Source organism: Falco punctatus (genome assembly GCF_963210335.1).
Source record: "Falco punctatus genome assembly, chromosome: 8".
In the NCBI taxonomy this organism is placed as follows: domain Eukaryota; kingdom Metazoa; phylum Chordata; class Aves; order Falconiformes; family Falconidae; genus Falco; species Falco punctatus.
Window position 1 is genome coordinate 13,043,080 of NC_137588.1, and position 20,282 is coordinate 13,063,361.

The window sequence follows — 20,282 nt, forward strand, 5'->3', positions numbered from 1 at the left end:
TGTAATCTGTATGGGCATTTCAATCTCAAAGGCTCTTGATTTAGTGAACAGTAAAACAATAAATCTTGTGAAGACCATTCATTCATTTGTAGTAAAATGGATTGATTTTTATCTCACTAAACCTACCATTATCTTAGTCCCATTGAAGTTTGGTAACTGAAGTCTGTGCTGGGCGCTGGGTACTGCAAATACAAAAGAGGGTGGCAGAATGTATAAAACCTCCTCCGTATGTTGTTATAGCTGACAGTGGAAAAATGCTCATGCTTTTGTGATTAGGTATGCTCCTGTGTGAATACTGTTGGCTCTGCCTGTGTGTGTGTAGCTGGATATCAACTGTATGACTTACTGGGAAAAAAAAGTGTCTTATTTATATTCGGCAAAGGGAACAGATGCTTTTGTTCTAGCACTGCCTGGGGAAAAAAGCAGGATTCATGTATCAGAAGAGGGAAGGGGAATAGTGGGAAGCTCTGTATTCCAGCCTCCCTGAGTCATGAAGAAAACACTCTGGCTAAACCAAGGTTGCTAAACCATCATCTGCCTCCCAGCGTGGGGAGTTACAAGTAAAGATAAGCTTGTACTCACTTGCTTTTAGCTCATTAACTAAGTTTGAAATTGCTGAGATTTTGCATGGAAGATAGCTTTATCCCACGTAAAGCTCTGATATTACGAAAACAGCACTCTTGCATACTTTATAAGTTTGTCTTTCTTTTGGCTAGCTGCATAAAGTTTCCCTTTACCTAGCAGGGGTGACATCATTTACTTTGAATTGGCATAGTTACAAAGAACATTTTTTTAATGGAAGTTCTGTGAATCGGGTGACTATTTACATTTTACAATTTCTTAAGTATTGATAGTATGGTGCCACTGAACCAGGCTTGTCAGTTCACTGCTTCTTGACTCATGATTATCTCAGTTAAGTCTGGCACTCAGGATCAGGGCAAATGTTTTAGTTCAGTTTTCTCATTACTATGCAAACAGCCGGGCTGCAAGTTACAACTTGATCGACTTACTCAGCTGCAGTCGACTTACTCAGCTGCAGTCGCTTTGTAGTAACACCATTGTTTCTATAACTGATAACATTTACAGTGAAAAAAGGTGGTGTCAGCTATCGGAAGCTGATTGCCAAAAGAAGTCATTATACTTGAAGATAGCTTAGGCTATTCGCCCCCCCCCCCCCCCCCCCCCCCCCCTCCTTTTCTGCAATTTCTGCTCGGCATCTCTCCACATAAGTTTTCATGTATAAATTTAGATCCTACGTAATGCAGTAAAGCGAAGATGTTCCATTGGTCCAGCAGCAGCAATGCACTTATGTAATGGATTTTTTAAAGCACTTCTGTTCTTGCCTTGACAACACCATCACCCCACCTGGAAAGTAATTTGTGAGACAAAGCGCTGTTGACTTGGCATGTCAGCCCTTTTTCCCTAATGAAAAAGTTATGTTAAGTCATCATGTGATGTCTACTACAATGAGAAGGAGCAAAGGAAAAACCATGGCATAAGCTGCCTTTACAGATATGAAATAATACCCCATGGCCAGATGACATAATCTTGGAATTAATGACCCATCAAGCAGAAGTCCCTGTAGCAGCTGCATTAGTCTGACAAATAGCTTGTGTAAAAACTGAACACTTTCTTGAATTAATCTGGTCAGAACGTAGTTTGTATTGCTGAGGTATATTTATTTGAGTGCCTCTTTAAAATGTGTATCATTGGTTTAAAGACATTTCTAAGGTATTATTGAGACACTGTAAAAGAATTTAGAAATACAGGAAACCCAACAGTGGTTGTAAGAAAATTATGGTAGTAAGGCTGACTATAATATATCAAAATGTTGGTGCCGATTTATAAATCCCTGTGTTTAAATCCTACCTGTATTACAGTTTGCTTCATTTAATGTAGGTACTGGTTTTAAAGGGTATGGGGGAAGGCTTTTTTTTAATATAAAAGTTCTACCATGATAAAATAATAATAAAGTCTGGCTCTTTATACTAAAACAGAGAAATCTGAAGTTACTCCTGTGTCTTCCCATGACAAATCTACTTTAGAATATAGCTAAAACACCTTATTTAACTCTGATTTGCTTCAGTGAGAGCTCCCATGTAGGTGTTCTTTATGTTTGTTTTCCCCAGTCAGGAACAGAAGCCCAAGTGGTTTCTCATTTAAAGCAAGGGGATTTCTGATGACAGGGTATTTTCCAGATTCCCTCATAGAATGAGTTTCTCTTCTGGACCTGAAGGAATGTCTCATAATCTATTTACACAGTGTTTTCCTGGGGAGAATTCTGAATAAGTGTGGGTAAATAAAGGTTATGTTTCTTTAATGGAGAGTTACTGTCAGATTTGTCCTGTATTTAATGTTTGCATTTTTTTATCTGAAAAGTCCATGTTTCCAGTGTAGTACTTACTACTTTATCAGCTTTTGTGTCCTAACACACTTTCCTGTGTTACAGCAAGTTGCAAGCTGAACAGCAACCCCCTCTGCCCAAGACCCCCCACTTAGTTTTAGACAACCTAAAGGAGCTTTGAACACAGGATAAACTCAATGTAAGGCACCTTAACCTTGTAGCAGAAGTTGGTTTATGTTACATGCATCTGCACTGACATTAGACAATTTGACTAAGATGTATGTAAAATATTTTTGCCATAGTAGCACACTACAAATAAAGAACATTTATTTAGCCAAATTGGCTAATGGACCACATTTTACTCTGTGGGGTGTGTGTGTGGGTTAAGCATAAGAATTCCTAATCTTTTATTTAGGCCTTCAGAAATTATGATGCTGTCTTCTGAAGTCGTGACATTTAGGACATAATATTGGAACATAATAAACTTGGGGTTGTGTTCATTTGCATTCTGATTTGGAGAGTAGTTTTTTATATGCCAGCTTCTGACTATATCTCAAAGCCTAGATGCTTACCTATTAAAATCAAACGGAAGAGAGGTTTCTATTATTATCCTCAATGCTGAATCAAGGATTTTTGATTACTGTAGAAGAAATAATTTTGTCCCCTAAATACTGAGGGAGAGAGATGCTTTTGTAGGTGCTGTCCTGGACATTGATTCTTCCTTGATGAGGGGCAGCACCTGCAGCTCAGGAATGCACATGGAAAAGGCAGAGGGGGGCTGCTCTGGCTGCGTGTGCTGGTTAAATGACTTCTCTTCTGCTGGTTCCCCTCTTTTCCAGTGCAAGCAACGTAGACTATGGGTAGGCGGCACCAGTAACCAGAATTCTGTCCTTTTTGTTTGTTCTTTTGTTGGGTTTTTCTTTATGCTGTCTCAGCTGATGCATTCAGCTGAAACTTGAAGGAACTGATTTCCTTGACACCTTGTGATTAAATCAGATTGCTGGTAATGCCAGATGGCTGCTTACTGGCCATTGCAACAAGAACATTCCTTCCACTTGCTGCCTATTGTTTTAAACTTAAATGGGAAATTTACATCCTAGATGCTTTTATGGTACCTAGCAGAATAGCATTCTCCTTTACACTATAAAACTATACTACCTTTCGCTTCAGTCCTAGATACGTAGCGTTGTGTAAGTATCCAGTAACTTCTCAAGTTTTACATTTTTTAAAGCTTTGTTTGGCAAGTAAAGCCAAGAGATTTCTTTGTTTTTGAGAGTACCTGGACAAATACGGGGCAGAAGCCAAATCTGTCCTTCCAGGCTCCATAACCTTGGGTGTGGTTACAAGCAGAATAAACCAATTTTAAGTCCCTGATGCTGCCAGAAAGAGTTCCCAGCCGTATGTTTTTGCCTCAGCAGGCTGGCGCTGCTTCCCTCCCCATGCAGTCAGCTGGGCTGGTCCCTGATCCAGCTGGATACTGGTTTTGTAGGTTCAGGCTTAGGCAGTTCAGGTTGTGACTGTGTGACCAGAAGGCAGTACTGCCGCATGGAAACTGGCAGCAGGACCATAAGGGACAGCAGTCAATGGGAACTGCCATCCCTTTTGGGGCAGCTTCAGCTGAAACGAACTGTCGTGCAACTGTATCCCTTGTTAAAACTGTCCTTAGCTGGATTTTCAGGAATTAGAGGCAAGGAAGTGAAAAGATGGTGATAAAACAGGGGTTTTGGAAGTGTGCTGAAGACAGTTCCTATTTGGAAAACATTGTGGTCTGGTTTTGGTTTCCTGTACCATGAGAAGATGACATGCAGCTCTCCAAACCGCATTTCTGTCTGCAAGAGTGACAGTATAAATGTTCAAGTGTACATAAATCTGTGCAATGTGCTGGGCATCCGGTCCTCCGTGTCTGTGGGACCTGTCTAATCAAGGAGCAGAGGAAAGGGCGATGGATGGAAGTGGGCATTCTTTAATTACCTTTGATGAAATTAACATTGTAGAGAACTATAGTGGTTTTTCTATGTGGTTGGAACTGATTACATAGTTCTAATCTAAGAGCAGAAGTAGTCCAGATACTTACCTGTTTTGGCTGATTCTGCAGATTAGGATCACTTTTGTTGTCCTTTTCATGGGATTTTCCTAATGGAAGTAACTCAGTCTCAAGACAAAACATTCTTCACAAGGTATAAGACAAGCGAGGGAGTTTTGATTGAAGTGGCCACGGGTCTGTGCTTTGCAGCCGGTCTGCGGGAGCCATGTGTGGCTGTTGACCTTGCTGACTCCTTTAGCTTTGCACACTGTAACCAGCGATTTAGGTGACTTTTAAAGTTTTTGTAAAGTAAAACAGTTTTTCCAGAGTGTTACATCTATTTTCTCATTAGGCTGGCAAAGTTTCCATTGTTGTTCCAATGAAGTAAGAAACATTAAATGATTTAAAGACTTCTAATGTTCACAAAATGCCGCTCTGTAAGTTGTTTCTACCAGCCTTCATCACTGAACAGTCAACATACAGTCACCAGTGCAAATTACCCCTTATTTAATTTACTTTTCTGTATGGAAAACTGCAATATTTTTGTTGAATAGTCTTTCACTTTGCTTGTAGCTTGTAAGTGTGCTCATTGCCACTCAGAATAGAGATGTTAGTACATGGTAGAAGAGCAGAAAAATTCCTGTCCCAGTTCTAGCCAAAGGCAAGACTCACATAATTTCATCAGGGCAATATTTCTTCTAGAAGCGTTAGTCCTAACTTGGCTTTGGAACCGATTCTTGAGCAGTGCTGTAATCTGACTTGAGAGTCAAATATCTTAAGTATGAGGTATTTACTGTGGCGCTGTCAAAGATGTTATAAAATTTGTGCTCTTAGAACAAATGAGTATTGTGCTAATGCTTTGTATGTAAAAATAGCTGCATTTGCCCCTAAGTGTAAAAAACAAGTAATAAATCCTTTTTAAAGCCTATTTCCATGAAAGGGTGATACCCTCCAATGGTTATATTTTCTGCTTTTCTCTGTATGCATCAAAACCAATGACTTAGGGTGGTTTTTTTTTAAAAAATGTTCTTGCTGTACAGCTTCCTGTGAAATTATGCTGCTTTTTCATTTTCTTTGCAGGCAATAGAGATTTTGCTCCTGATGATCCGCTGGAATTTAAGTCTCACCAGTGGTTTGGTGCCTCTGTGCGATCCAAAAATGATAAAATTCTGGTAGGTTTTTGATGCCCTTCAAATGCCTCAGCACTGGGTTGGAAAAAAAGTGAAAAGAACCAAATAGCTCAGTATTTAAATAAAATCCCACTCATCAGCATGACTTGTCTTTTTCAGAATTTATTGGCTAGCCTTTTTTTAATTCTTTATAAACAAAAGTTATAGCGTTTTTGTCTGCTTTTGAGGAATTAGTTTGCTGAAGTAGAACGTGTTACACGTTTTTAAACTCTTTACACCTGTTGCTTTAAGAAAATATTCTTGCAATAGATCATCTGTTTCTAAAAGTACAAACTGGTGATACTTCTGTCCCAGTGCTGATAGCATAAATCTTTAGTAAACATGGTACACCTGTCAAAATTTTGGTTTTGGTTACTATTCTGTAAAAAATTGGAATTCTGTTGTATTAATCTATAACCCCAGTATTTTGAAGAGGAGTTTGTTTCCTCACTGCCATGTGTTCTTCCTTAGGCCTGTGCCCCATTGTACCACTGGAGAACTGAAACAAAACAAGAGAGGGAACCTGTGGGAACTTGTTACCTGCTTGCTGGATCTAAATCTGTGGAATATGCACCCTGCAGGTCAAGTAAGCATAGAGCACTTCTGTTGCTTCTGTTTGGAATTTCTTTTGTTTTGTATTTTGTGTACATTTGAAGTGGGATGTTTTACAGGTGTTTCTGCCTTCCCTATGTAGCCTCATAGCAATTAGAAAAAAACCTAAGCTAGGTCCACACATCTGAGTTCTCCTCCAGTTGATGTTCAGGATGCAGACCTGGCTTTCTCTACTGTGGGCCAGAGGAAAATCTTAGATCCCAAGTATCATTGGAATTGAGGACTTCAGTCTTTGAAAGGTGATACTTCTGCAGTAATCACTTGAGTGAAATTATGTAGCAAGTCCTTTTTCAGAGACCAATTCGAGAATTTTCAGAAGCTTAATTATTCTTATTCAAGGAATTTAAAGAGAAAGCTCAATTTAGAAGACAAGGTTTTGCACAGGTAGGTTCTATTTCCATGTACGCATACATACCTAGTGATGTATTGTTTTAATTATGTTCATTGTTGAACACTTCGAGTCTTATTTTCAAAATGCTTTCCATCTGTATCATGTAGCTGAGTTGGTTAAAACCTTTTTTTAAAAAAAATACTGAAGTCTAAAAATTGAATGTTCAAGCTAGGATTTTTGTTTGTTTGTTTGTTTGTTTTCTGAAAATCATTGGTGAACAGCAGGAATGAAATCCAGTGTGGTCTAACAATAATTATTTAAATAAGCATATACTAAACTAAATCATGCTAGTTAAGTAGTCACACTTCCAGATAGGGGGGTCTCAGCATTTCTACTGTGGAGTGCTATAGTTGTAGGATTAACTGAGCCATAACAATTCTTGCTGGGATGAGTCTCAGTATGTAGGGTTTTTTTCAGCCAGGTATGCTGCATGTTGTTGTTGTCTTAAACGAGTACTTGGCACAGCTTACAGTTACATACCTGTCAGATTTTTATTCTGTACCAAAAGAAAAACTTATTCCGCGTTTTTCAGATACCTTATTTCCTGAATTAAAATTGCAAGTATTTTCCCTGAACCTTTGAAGATTAAAGACTTCTAAATACTAAATACTAAATAGTAAAGGAATATGGAGTTACTATTTACTTTGATTTTATAAGGCTAGAATATATGTTAATGTTCTGTTATGTATGTTAGGCCAGCCCTAAACGCGTTACAGCATTTGGTTGTGAGTTGTTGATAAAGAGAAGATAGTAATTTAGGAGAAAAAAATTCTGAGATCAAGTTCAAGAGTGCAAGGTTACTTAGAAAGATGCATTGGGAAGTATCCACAGAATCATCAGATCTAGTACTGATAATAATTTATTTATTTCTCTCTCTCATTCTTTTCTATAGCCACTATCGATGCAGATGGACAGGGATTTTGTCAAGGTGGATTTAGTATTGACTTTACAAAGGTACGTGATTTTTTTTCTCGATTCCTACGAGTCAGCAGATAGTTGCAAGTTAACAGTCACCCTGATACAGACCACATGCAAGCACAGCTATTATGAAACTAAATGTAAGCTACCGCTCCTGGGGGGAAAAATCATAATCAAACATGTCCTTGTAAATAAACAAAAATATCTTTAAACCACTCCAGTATTATAAACCAGTTTCTCCCTACATCTTCACAGCAGCATGCTTTAATCTCTTGTAGGAATCATGTCCTCAACAAATAATCCGCTTTTCCAGCCTCATGCTCCAAATCTCTGCTGCAGCCAGTCCTCAAGTGAAATAAATTGTAGTAGTCAGGTTTTTTGAGATGCTTATTTTGAAGGGATGGGTGCATAGCTAGTATTACTTCTTGAGGAAGAATAACTTACTGCTAAAGGGAACTGGTAAACAATGTGAAATATGTTTTGCTTTTCTCATCAGCTAACAGAAGTAGACTTTTTTTGCTGTCTGTCTTAAATTTCTTCTACTTTTGTTCTTGCTGCCTTTTATAGTTCCTTTTTTTTTTAAAAAAAATCACAATTACTTTTTAAATCTAAGCACATTAAAACTGCACAAATCTGAGGACTAACTGTCGTTTTTTGTATTGTACAGTGAAATTGTTTAGCGTAGTCCGGACATGTTAAGACCACACAAATTCCATTTGTGATGTGGCAATTTTTGGGGTTTTTTACATCTTACGATTGGGTCATTCCCTTCACTCTTTGCCCGAGGAGGCTCTTGTTTTGCCTCCAGAGGAAACTCTGCAAAGTGCAGTATAGGGCTGTGAGTGAGGTTTTTTTGCATGGACCCTTCAGGCTTACGGTGCAGACTGTAGCCCCAGTTAAAACCAGCCTTGGGGTCTAATCCAAAACCCTAGCTGAGTGGGCAGGCCAGGGTATACGGTATCTCCAAATCTCTGACCTAGTTTTTTCTGAGTGGTTAGTATGGGAGTTTTTAAGATTAAAACCTGAATAAGTGGTTTAATTATGCAGCAAAGCCTATGGCCCAATTCAGTACTTACAGAGCAAATTCCCAGCACTGGTATAGCTCATGTGGTTAAAGCTCCTTCAAATGGTTCGGGGATTGCAGTTGTACCAAGGAACACAGAGTAGGGGAATTGCATGACAACTTTTCTGAATTAAACTTTTCTAAAGATAAGTTACAGAGGCAGGGGCAGATGATGAAACTGGTTTTTGTACAGACCTAAAAACATGTTACAATTGCCTTGTAGCAGTCTTAAAATTTTCTCCTAATTGTATTTCTATTGTCTTAGATTTATGTGGGTAGAAGGATCTATTGCAATAAAAGCAGAATTCTGCCTAGAATTTTACATGGGTGAACTAGAGAAGCAAGTCACTGAAGGTGTGTTGTTTGCTATCTTAGGTTTTTATAAGATGCATTTTTAATTAATCATTCCTTCAAAAAATAAAATGTATTGGGGTCAGTGAAGCTACAGTGTATATACATGCATGGAATTACTTCCCATAAACATAGGACATGTTCTTTGGTTTTGGATATGCTTAATGTGGTTTTTTCTCCCCCCGCCCACACTGTGTTTTTTCTTCCCCCCCGCCACCTCCAAGGGAGACAGAGTGCTGCTTGGAGGACCTGGAAGTTTTTACTGGCAAGGTGAGTTATATCATTTAAGTCACAGAGAAGTTGACCTCTTCAATTTTTCTCTTTATCCTCTTAGTCATTTGTATCCGCATTCCTCCAACCACTGTCAAAAGTCTTTGTCAATAAGAAAACTAACAGAAATAATCTTTCATCATCTTTGAAAATATTTCCTGAATAATCAAGGCAACCATAGATTAAAGCTGAAGTAATAATTGTATAGATGTGTCTTTTGTCTTTTAAATAACTCTAATGTAATTTAAAGGCATTTTCTCAGGAATGTGGAATTTGTTTCCACCAGCAGGGTAGGTTTCCTCTAGGATATTTTGCTTGTTGTTTTAATATCTACATGTTTTTTAATTTCTAAACACACATACAAAGGATGTATTTTCTTTCAATGAGAACAGTACTGTCCAAAGAGAACTATCATTATTTTTTCTGACAGCAAAGACATATTGCACTTGTTTATGTTGATCTGTTTGTGCCGTGGTGCACATTTTACCTCTAACTGCACTGTTTACACAGAACATTACCTACATATTTTGGTCATGTGGGCTTCAGTCAGTATTTGTTTGCAGGATCATTCAGCGTTTAGCTACAGCTTTCTGTTCAAAAGTTGGTGCTGCTACAATCAGGACATAGCTGCCAAACTCTGCTGCCTGCTTTTTAAAGTAAATACTAATGTTCATGAAAGATTTTCTGTATCACAGTAGCCTAGCTGTAGATGCAGCAGCACAGGAGGCTTGTTTCCAGTCCTGTGTTTTAAATTCTGAACAAAATGGAACAATTGAAACTAAACTGCAGATACGGTATAATATAGATGATGTTTGTATACTCATTTTGTTGCTTTTTGGCAAAAGTGGCAGCTCATCTGCCAAAACAACTTTATTCTCTTCTACTACTACCCCCCCAAAAAAATCTCTCGGCTCTGAATAGAAGACGATAGTGTGCTTCTAAAAATGAGATTTTTCACCCTGAACTTTTTTTATTCCACGTTTTGAGATGCTGGAGGAGTAGTTCTCCTTATACTTCATACAGGTATAAATATGTATGTGCGGTAAGTGCTGTTCTGAAAATAATTTTTTTGTGAGTCAAGACTTAATTTAAACTGAAGGGGAAAAAATGGAGTGCAGTCACCACCTAGTGGCTATGAAGTGTGACCAGAGAAGGCGGTAATACGCTGTGCTCATCTTAATAGCTTCTTGTCTGCCATATTAAGCTCTCCTGTTGTGGTATTTAGACAAGGAGCAATGATTCAGTTCTGCAATACCATAAGCATATGCTTACTGTTACCTAACTGACCAGTCCCATTCAAGTCCTGGTTTACATGTAGGAGTGGCTTCTGTTTTCAGTGAGAACGCTTTGTGTGCTTTTGATTAAATATGTGCATAGATTTTTGCTGAAGTAGGATCCAGATTTTCACTTAGATCCTTTCTAGTGCTGCTGCTGTTTGCTATTTTCTGGTTGGTTTTGTGGAACAGCTGTTGCTTTAGAAGCAAGCATTCTCTTGGAGTCCTGTTGCTTAATGAAAGAGTACATACCTGTTTACTTGTGGTTTAAAGTTGTTTTCTTTCTTTTCTTTCTCTTTAGGCCAACTTATTTCTGATCGAGTGGCAGAGATTGTGGCTAAATATGACTCTAAAGTCTACAGTACAAAGTATGATGACCAGTTAGCAACCAGACCTGCCAGTGCTGCTTTTGATGACAGCTACTTGGGTGCGTAGTTTGAAAGGAAGAAAACCTAGCTGCATTTGAAAAACTCCCTTGCGCTCTTCCTATTTAAGATTAAATCACGCTGCTATTAATTAAACATTTGACAGATAAATGAAGAGCTACATACCTGAAAATGCAGTAATTTATGTATGACAGAAACTTAGTTATCTTGTCATAGGCTTGATTCAAAGAGCACCTGATGACAAAATAAATGGAAATACTTCCATGAATTTTTGTGCTCTGTGCACAGTCCTGTCACTTCATCTTAAAACGCAACCGGATCGGTATTGTCTCTAAGCAGCTTAGACTATGAACAGCTGCGTGAGTAGACTGTAATTCATCAGCATCCCTGAATTAGAGGTTACTGAATAAGGTTACTAAAGTAATTTACTGATTTTGTCTGTTTATCAGGTTATTCGGTGGCTGTTGGAGACTTCAGTGGTGATGGCATAGAAGGTAAGACCCTTGTTTCAGTAAAAAAATCCCGTTAATAGGCTCAGCAGGTCTTTCAAATAAATGTTACAGAAAAAATGATACAGTGTGCAGGAAAAGGCATAAAGCATAGGAATGAACTACTCTGTGCAAGCAAAGTCATTGCGCTTTAGGACCTGAATGTTATCTGGGTGTCTTGCTTTATATTTCAGACTTCGTATCAGGAGTCCCAAGAGCAGCAAGAACTCTGGGCATGGTAGGAAATTTGAAACTTTAAACTTCACAATAAATAAAAAAGATGAATATTGTTGGTATGCCGTAATGTGTGTTTCTTCACATCCAGGTGTCTATTTACAATGGGAAAAACATGTCTTCCATGTACAACTTCACTGGAGAGCAGGTATGTAGCTTTATTCAGCAGGGTGGGTGTCCAGGAGGTTATTCCTACAGGAAGGTAACACGTTGAGACAGTGTTTAGGGGGTACTAGAACATATAATATTCTGAATGTTATTAGCTTATGTGCCAAAAATTTTACAAAGTCTGTAGGAATCCTAAAAATACATGTTCTGTGAGTTCCCATTTTGTAGTGCTCCTTAGAAAAACTTATTTAAATTTAAGATAACGCTGCCTATTTAGAGAATTGGAAAAGAGGACTGGATCATGAAAGGGGGAATGGGGCAGGTAACTGATCGGTTTACTTGCAAATAGAGTAAGGAAGACAAAGGAAAACATGAGGAGAAAGGAGACAAAAATTTTTGTGGTATATATTATCATCTCCCTAACTTCTTTTCTATACAGCTTTGTATAAACTTCTTTGTGTGTTTATATTGCTACAACTCACAAGTTTGGTTTGAAATTTGTTTTCCAGATGGCTGCCTATTTTGGGTATTCAGTGGCTGCCACAGATATCAATGGGGACAAGTAAGTGCCCTCTTTTCCCTGCTGCTACCCAACTTGTTTCTGGAAAGAAAAAAAAGAAGCTTTTTTTAAAAAGTCTTTCCTACAATATATATTTCTGTCTTCATTACTGGTTTAACATCTAACTGTGTGACACACTTCCTCACTAGCACTCAGCATTTGACAACTGTAGAATTGGTTTTATATTTATTTACATAAACATACATGGGTGTATTCACGTGCTTTAAATGCATTAAATTCTCATATATTTGTGTTTACTTTGTCAATAAATTTTGCCTTCAGTTGCAATTTAAAGATAGATAACTTTCATCTTCATATTGAGTTCACTGATGAGTTAGGCCTCCTAACAGGTGCTTAAGAGAATGAAACTGAATTTTCATGCTGTTACTGAAGAACCTTATCCTTCTTTGGTCCAGTTACACAGATTTGTTTATCGGAGCCCCTCTTTTTATGGATCGAGGTTCTGACGGGAAGCTTCAAGAGGTCGGCCAAGTTTCCATTTGCCTTCAACAAGCTTCTGGAGGGTTTCAGATCACAAAGCTGAATGGTTTTGAGATATTTGCAAGATTCAGCAGTTCTATTGCACCTCTGGGGGATCTAGATCAGGATGGCTTCAATGGTAGGACGTCATTTATTGGTCACTATTTTCCACTTGTAGAAATCTCGGCAGCACACTGAATGTGTATTCTGCACACAAACAGTAGGCACTCTAACCATGACTTAATGTTGGACACGAAGGTCTAGACTCCTTTCGATGCTTGTATGCTACTCCCAAGAATGCTAACAGGAGTTACATGTATGCATCGAGCAGAGACTATACCATTTAAACTACAGCATGGATTATCTTAGCTGTTACACTGATCACTTCATTACTCTCTAAGTGACAAGTACAGTAGAAACATCAATGAAATATCTGATTCTCCGTTGTGACTTGTTAGGACATCTTCAGTATAATTCTCCTCTTTTCATTGCTTAAAGCCATTTTTCCTCTCCAGAAGCACAATGATGACTGAAAAGAAGATTTTGTTTCAGAGAGCTGGTTAAAAATGCTCTGACAGAAAAGTCTAAATATTTTTTCTTTTTTTTACTTATGATTTATTTCAAAATGGAAGATTCTGGTGAAAATATCCCATAACAACTACAGCCAACTGTACCAAGAGCTGTGTGTCTTGAGCAACTGTTTGGATGAGAAGCCTAAGTCTGATATAACTGAAGCTGTAGACTCTCAAACCCCTTGCTAGTGCTTCTTGTTACTTTCACTTAGGAACTGAGAACAGTGAAACAGACAAGAATAACATAGTTTTGGGACAGAGACTTCCAGGAATCCTAGGGAGAAAACTGTTTTGCATGTCATACTCCAGTATTTCCTGAAAAAAATACTCGCTTTTGTTTTTCCCGTTCTGCTTGCAGGCTAAGTATTTTCTGAAGATCAAAAATTATAACAGGCTAATATTTCAAATTCCCGGGTATCTCTAATTTATTTTTTTAATTAAGTCATAAAATCATAAAATAGTTTTGGGTTGGAAAGGACCTTTCTAGTTGCTAATAGCATACAGGATTCATGTGAAGATGCAGTATCACTGCATCTATTTACAGAAGACATTGGAAAGGTTACAGCTGATAGTCAAAAATCTGGTCACTTGATGAGATTATCCAAAAAATGTTTTGATACTATCATATTTCAATCTGAAATACACTGTAACTGAGAAAATCATAACAAAAGCTGCCTTGTTTGAATCACTTTGCCATTATTTAGTCCGGGGTTTTTAGCTCCCCCCACCCCACCCCCGGCTCTGTTTCACTTGGGGAGTGTTAATTAAAACACTTTCCGTCGCAGTGTGGTGCAAGATTGGAATTTCTACTGTTTTCATAAAGTTTGCAAAGACGAGTCAAAAACACGAAACGGTAAATTTTTGAGTCCTTGTTCTTTTCACGCAACTTTCTCAAATTTAAGGGAAGTGGAGGGAGTAATGTAATATACTTTGTATAGAGTTTCACGTCTGGTATTTGAACCAGCCACAGAAATGTTGAATTTAGATCATATGTACACTTCTAAAGCTGTCCTTACAGATAGTCCAATTAGCATTTTTTTCTTACTGTTTATTAGTCATTGATAAGAGTACTCTCAAATTTATTAAGTTTTAAGAGATAGCATAATTGCAGTAACTGAAAGTTCTCCATAAAACATATGGCCAAGCCATGATTGGGATAGACTGGAATTTGATATCTACTATTGTTTTAGGCTGATTTAAAATTCCCAGATTATTATTAAAATGTCACACCCTTTGGAGGATCATGATTGTGTTAATGAAATGGTCAGACAGTCCCACTTTAGGTTTGTGATTTGACGCCAACAGTGACTAATTCTGGGTGTGTAATACTCTAAAAAGCATCTCAGATCCATATGATTTGGCTGCAACTCAGTTACTGCAGTGCAGAAGTATTTGCAGAACTATTCCTTTCTCTCTCTCCTCAACCCCATACAAAAATCTATAATATATGTACTTGTTAAACATTTGTACTTTCTAGAAAAAGCAGCGTACAATTTTATTTTATTTTTTTTTTTAAAAAGGTTGTTGATGAGCATTTTAAAGGCTGGTTGCATTTATTCCTTTCTGACACATATTGAAACTGTAATATCAGAAATGATTGATTGATGTAAGCACAAATATGTTTTAGTCTGCGTCTGGAGACATTGACAATTGTTCTTTCGGTTTACAGATATTGCAGTTGCTGCACCATATGGTGGAGAGGACAAGAGAGGACTTGTCTATATCTACAATGGAAGAGCAAATGGTTTGAATGCAGTCCCATCTCAAATTCTTGAAGGGCAGTGGGCTGCTCGCACTATGCCACCCAGTTTTGGGTACTCGCTGAAAGGAGCCACAGATGTGGACAAAAATGGATATCCAGGTCCTTTGCTTTAAATGTCACTTCAGAATCATTTAAGAGTAGTCCCACCTCTGACTAACAGCATATTTTAAAAAATTGTAATATGTAGTATTTCTCCTTTCTTCCTAGACTTGATTGTTGGAGCCTTTGGTGTTGACACAGCTGTTTTATATAGGTAAGTATCACTCTATGTTTTTACATAAATAAGAGTTCAGTGGCATTCCTGAGTTACAAAAGCAAGCAGGACCAGGGAAGACTGAAATTCTGCCACTCAACCTTCCAAACTGCTGGAGGTAAAACAAGGTTATACTGCTATTTTCACCGAGTAAATCTACATCTGCCATCTGCTATTTATCTTTCTCAGTAATCTTAAGAAAAAATGGAAGTAAGCTGTCTTCAAGGCTTTCTGAGTGACAGGTTTTTAGATACTGACACATACAGGGTGCTGCTAGCTATTACACTGCAATGCTGATGCTCTCATCCAAACTTGCTCAGTTTGGGAAAATACCTTATTTCTCTGTGCTAGAAATAGATAGGACTTCTTAACACAATTGTCCATGTTCTGACTCTGATGGTAATGAACAGGCATGGAAAAGCTTCCTGCTTTTCCCTGGTCTACTCAATGATTGTTATTCTTGCAGCTTCCCTGAATATTGTTTAAGTGTGTACGTGTATATTTCACAATCTGATGGGAAGGGTATGGTCTAACATGGTGTGGAATACTGTTCAAGAGGATGTTCTCTTTGCAGGGCTAGACCCGTTATTAGAGTAAATGCTGCCCTGGAAGTTAATCCAACCATTCTAAACCCAGAAAACAAAGCCTGTTCATTGTCAGATGTAAAAGTTTCTTGGTAAGCGGGGTATCTTTGTTTTCCTTTGTGGTAGAGGAGGGGGGACTTTTTTGTTTTTGTTTTCATAAGCTTTCAATTCTGAAAGGATTCAGGAAGTCTAGTCAGCTAATTAAAAAAAGGCAATCAAACAGATTTTTCTGAAAGAACAGACAATGCAAAATAAGAACTCTCTGACAACACTGGGAGGACCCACATTGTCTTCAACAGATGCTAGACTGACTCCTAAGTTACACCCTACCTGCAGAGACTGCCAGCTGTCTGTGTTGAGGAGAGAAAGATCTTCCCAAGATGGTAGTGGATCACACAGCTTTTGCAGTGTTTTTACCCATTAACTTACTTTTTTACGTGAGCTTATGGAAACCACTTGGGAAATGATCTGCTCTGCAAACTGGTTTTGGTTCTTGTTCCCGGACTATTGTGCAAAGCCAATTTTCCTTTCTAGTGCTAACTTCCTTTTCAACGCAGTATGCCAGTTCCTTCTAGCTTTAAAAATAAATGAGCCACATTTGATTTCTGGAATAAACACTCAGCTTCACAGGTGACTATTTCTACATAAGTCAAGACTCCAAAACTTTGCATTTCTTGCATTGCTGTCTATTTATTAATAGGTTATATTTTTTCTCCAGCCAGTAGAAAATAGCTTTTGGGAGTGAGCTAGAGTCTCAAAAGAGAATACCTTTGAACTGAGAAAAACAGTAAAAAAATTTAGAGGAAAATGAGAGAAAAAGTGTGCAAAATTAATATTTTTTTTTCCCCCAAAACAGCTTCAAAGTAAAGTTCTGCTTAAAAGCTGATGGCAAAGGAAAGCTCCCTAATTCGCTAAGTAAGTTCTGCTAGTTTTAAAACTTTAAAGTCTCTTTATATTGTGTGCAGACCTGAGCATGGGTTTTTGTTCTTTTTCATTATTGAAACAGTTGGCTGTCCTTTACAGCACAGTCCTACCGGTTCAGTAACCATATACATCTATGTGACCGTCTTCAGCCACTTTTTTGCTGACGTTGTGTTGAAGTCAGTGGGATTTGAGCATACTTGGCACTTTAAGCATCTGTTTAACCACTTGGTGGAACTAGTCTTGGAAAGTCCTTTGTATTTTACTGAAATGAGATCAACTCTTGTTGAGGGGAGTTTTAGAATACTCAAGCATGTGCATTGTTAGGCCTGAAAAATACAGACAAGCCACAACGGATTTCTCACATTATTTTTGAAATCATGACCTTCTGATTGATAGCACTGATTTTTTTCATCAGATTTTCTGGATAAGAATCAGGAAAAGATTGTTCTAAACAGTTTTTTAAGTTGTCTCTAAGAGGTTTTGTAACATGGCGGGCAGCCTGCTACAGTCAGGCTTTGTCCACTGTTTATAAAAGCTTATCCTTATTTTTTGTATGGCATTTATAGAGGTGGTATGATCTGGGAAGACTCATATGAATAGCTGTTACTTAAATGTCATTATCTATATCAAATATTTGAAGTAATTAGATTAGCAGTACAGTTAAATAAGTGTTATGTGCAAGATTGCTTTAAAATTATCTGGAGGAAATAATTTAACCTTTATTCCTCCAATTCTATAGCAATTACAAATGTACTGGTGCTCTTCTATGTTTCCATTTTTTAAGGAAAAAAGAGTCCAATTTAGGAAAACAACAATGCTTGTTAGTTACTACTTTGAGAACTAATGCAGTAACAGATTTTATACTGAAAGAACTTGAAGTTTTGAAAGTTCCAAGCACTAGGTTTTCCTTGTAGCTGAAACCAGCACTCAGCTCCATTTCTCATGGGAATCTGCACTGTGTTTAATTGAATGAAATATCCCTAACCTAAATGCTTTGGATTGGACAGATTTCCAAGTGGAGCTGCTGTTGGATAAACTTAAGCAGAAGGGAGCTATAAGGAGAGCTCTCTTTCTCCACAGCAAACAGCCTAGCCACTCTAAGAATATGACTATTACAAAAGGAGGCAAAATGAATTGTGAAGAACTTGATGCCTTTTTGAGGGTAAGTAGCCATTTACATTTTAGGCAAATAATTTTTGCTTGTCTATTACAAGTTCCACATGTTAAGTGTTTAAAAAAAAATAGGAAAAAGAAATGCTAGAAGAATTTCATGCCCAATGGATAGACTTAGAATTATTTAAGCCGTGTTTCTGTCCTGGGCTGTCACTGCTGTCAGAGGATGAATGATGGATAGTATGGTGACTAAGGTCCTGGTCACTAAATGGGTTAGAAATTCAATTGTGAACTTTGCTATGGACTTCTTGGACAAGTCATCTAGGCAGAAAATTAGTTATAATTTCCAAGGAATATTGAAAGTTAGTAAGCAGAAGTTATGCTTCTACTTTGGAGGGAAAAGAATAAAGGAAAATACGCATCTGCAGCTAAAAAGCAAAGATGAGCAAATAACAGAGGCGACAGAGAAGGCTGAAATACTAAGTTTGCTTTTTTTCAGTCTTTTTGGTTGAGTCCCCACAAATGCGGACAGATGCTAACACAATTAAAAAGTGTAACCCAGTAGAACAAACACTGGCTGAAATAAGGAAAGATATGTGAAAATACAGCTGTGTAAGTTAGATGCAGCTCAGATTTATCTCTGAGGACTTACAGATCAAACATCAACAATACTTACTCCCCTCTCCAGAAAAAAAAAAACCAAACCAAACAGTAAGAATACTAGTAATCATTAAGGATTCATGGAGGGTAAGTAATACTTTTCTTTGGCCTTCTGAGTGGGATATATATGGAAATAGCCCAGATCCCAGTGTTAGTAAAGCTTTAACACTTCTCCACCAATGACAGTAATGACACGTGACCTATATGAAACTGGATGCAAAGCCAGTTGAAAACTGTAAGTTAGCAATAGATTTCTGGCCATAGAAAATAGCTTCTGAAGTAGGACCCTGCAATGAGCTGTTGTAGAGTCAGTAATTTTCATTATTCTAATTTCTGAGAATAATGAAGCGGAGTTTACACTGATAAAATCGGTGGCTAACTACTTAATAGTAACGAATTACACAGATAAAATTATGGCTAATACAAAGCTGGGAGATGGTTTGTAAGTACTCTGGAAGGCAGGATTGACATTTGATAAACAGAGTGATTCGAAATTAACAATAGGAAAGTCAGTAACTCCAAGTTCAACTTAATAATTTTAGGAAGGAAAAAACCACAAGTCCAGAGATTAATATCTATTAATATCTTAGAAGCATACTGAATTTTGTCTGACAAGAAAAAGCAGAATTGTATAGCCCTTTAAGCTCTTCACTGTTATAGTTTTCCATTTGTAAAACAGGTTACTACTAAAATTGCTCTTCTTCAAATTTACACTGCAGGTTTTCTGACGAGATTTTCTAGTTTGAAAAGAACTCAGATGTTTTAATGTTGTTTTGGCTTTCTCATTCCTTCTACAACATGAACAATAAATAAAAATACTGCTCGGATTGCTCTTGGGATGACTGCTTGTTGCCTATTGAGACTTTTGAAGGATATTTTTATTGTAGTTGTTTTCTTTGCATGTTTTAATTGTAATCAAATCTGTGGTTTCCTCAGGATGAATCTGAATTTAGAGACAAACTAACTCCCATTACTATTTTTATGGAATATCGTCTGGATTACAGAACAGCTGCAGATGCAACAGGATTGCACCCTATCCTCAACCAGTTCACTCCTGCAAATATGAGCAGACAGGTACACTTCTTACACAATCTGCAATGAGAGAACCTACAACATATTTTCAGCTTTCAGTACTTATTCAATACTTATGTTTGTGTTAGGACTTCTGAAAAAATTAAGATACCAAAATAGACATCTAGGCTTTAGTCTTTGAATTATGGAAAAATTGATGGTTATTTTATGTTTGTCTTCTCTTTTTTTTCTTCTGTCAAAGTTCTTTTTTGACACACTATTCTTTGGTACTGGACTTCCTTTTCGTGCATGCTAATTACCAGTTTTCTGGAGAAAAGCAATTATTGTAGTGTTGAAAGTGTTAATTTGAAGAATTGGAGGGTTTCATCCATTGCTCATAGTATGCTGTTCTATGTATATTATGTTTATCCCTATAGTTCTCTTAAGGTAATAAAACCAGTTTTTCCTATTTCTGCCCTTTATACATATTTTCACTCTTGTTTGTAAAGAGGGTCGTAGAGATGCAACTCGAGGTGAACAGATTATTCAAAGTATTGAAAGAGGATTAAGATATGTAGACATGAGTCCTAGAATTGCAGTGTGGCACGATGAGGCACAGTAAACCACCACCACCACACCCCCTGCCTAGATAAAAACTGAGTTGTTCTGTGAGATTAATGAGATGAAGGTGTCTCATAACCAGCTATTTAGGAAAAAAATTTTGGTGGTGAAA

The 20,282-nt window shown here is 37.5% G+C and overlaps 1 protein-coding gene across 2 annotated transcripts in view; it reads left to right on the forward strand.

Annotated features, from left to right (window-relative positions):
- Nucleotides 1–20,282, forward strand: part of ITGAV (integrin subunit alpha V) — a 46,940-nt gene that overhangs the window by 11,362 nt on the left and 15,296 nt on the right. For both annotated transcript variants that reach the window (XM_080398395.1, XM_080398396.1), the window contains exons 3-18: nt 5,448–5,539; nt 6,008–6,122; nt 7,432–7,493; nt 9,096–9,141; nt 10,717–10,842; nt 11,251–11,295; nt 11,484–11,527; nt 11,615–11,671; nt 12,141–12,193; nt 12,607–12,809; nt 14,912–15,103; nt 15,212–15,257; nt 15,832–15,933; nt 16,698–16,756; nt 17,773–17,927; nt 19,475–19,612. In XM_080398395.1, coding sequence (XP_080254521.1) covers nt 5,448–5,539; nt 6,008–6,122; nt 7,432–7,493; nt 9,096–9,141; nt 10,717–10,842; nt 11,251–11,295; nt 11,484–11,527; nt 11,615–11,671; nt 12,141–12,193; nt 12,607–12,809; nt 14,912–15,103; nt 15,212–15,257; nt 15,832–15,933; nt 16,698–16,756; nt 17,773–17,927; nt 19,475–19,612 — 1,535 coding nt within the window. The remainder of the gene's footprint in view (nt 1–5,447; nt 5,540–6,007; nt 6,123–7,431; nt 7,494–9,095; nt 9,142–10,716; nt 10,843–11,250; nt 11,296–11,483; nt 11,528–11,614; nt 11,672–12,140; nt 12,194–12,606; nt 12,810–14,911; nt 15,104–15,211; nt 15,258–15,831; nt 15,934–16,697; nt 16,757–17,772; nt 17,928–19,474; nt 19,613–20,282) is intronic.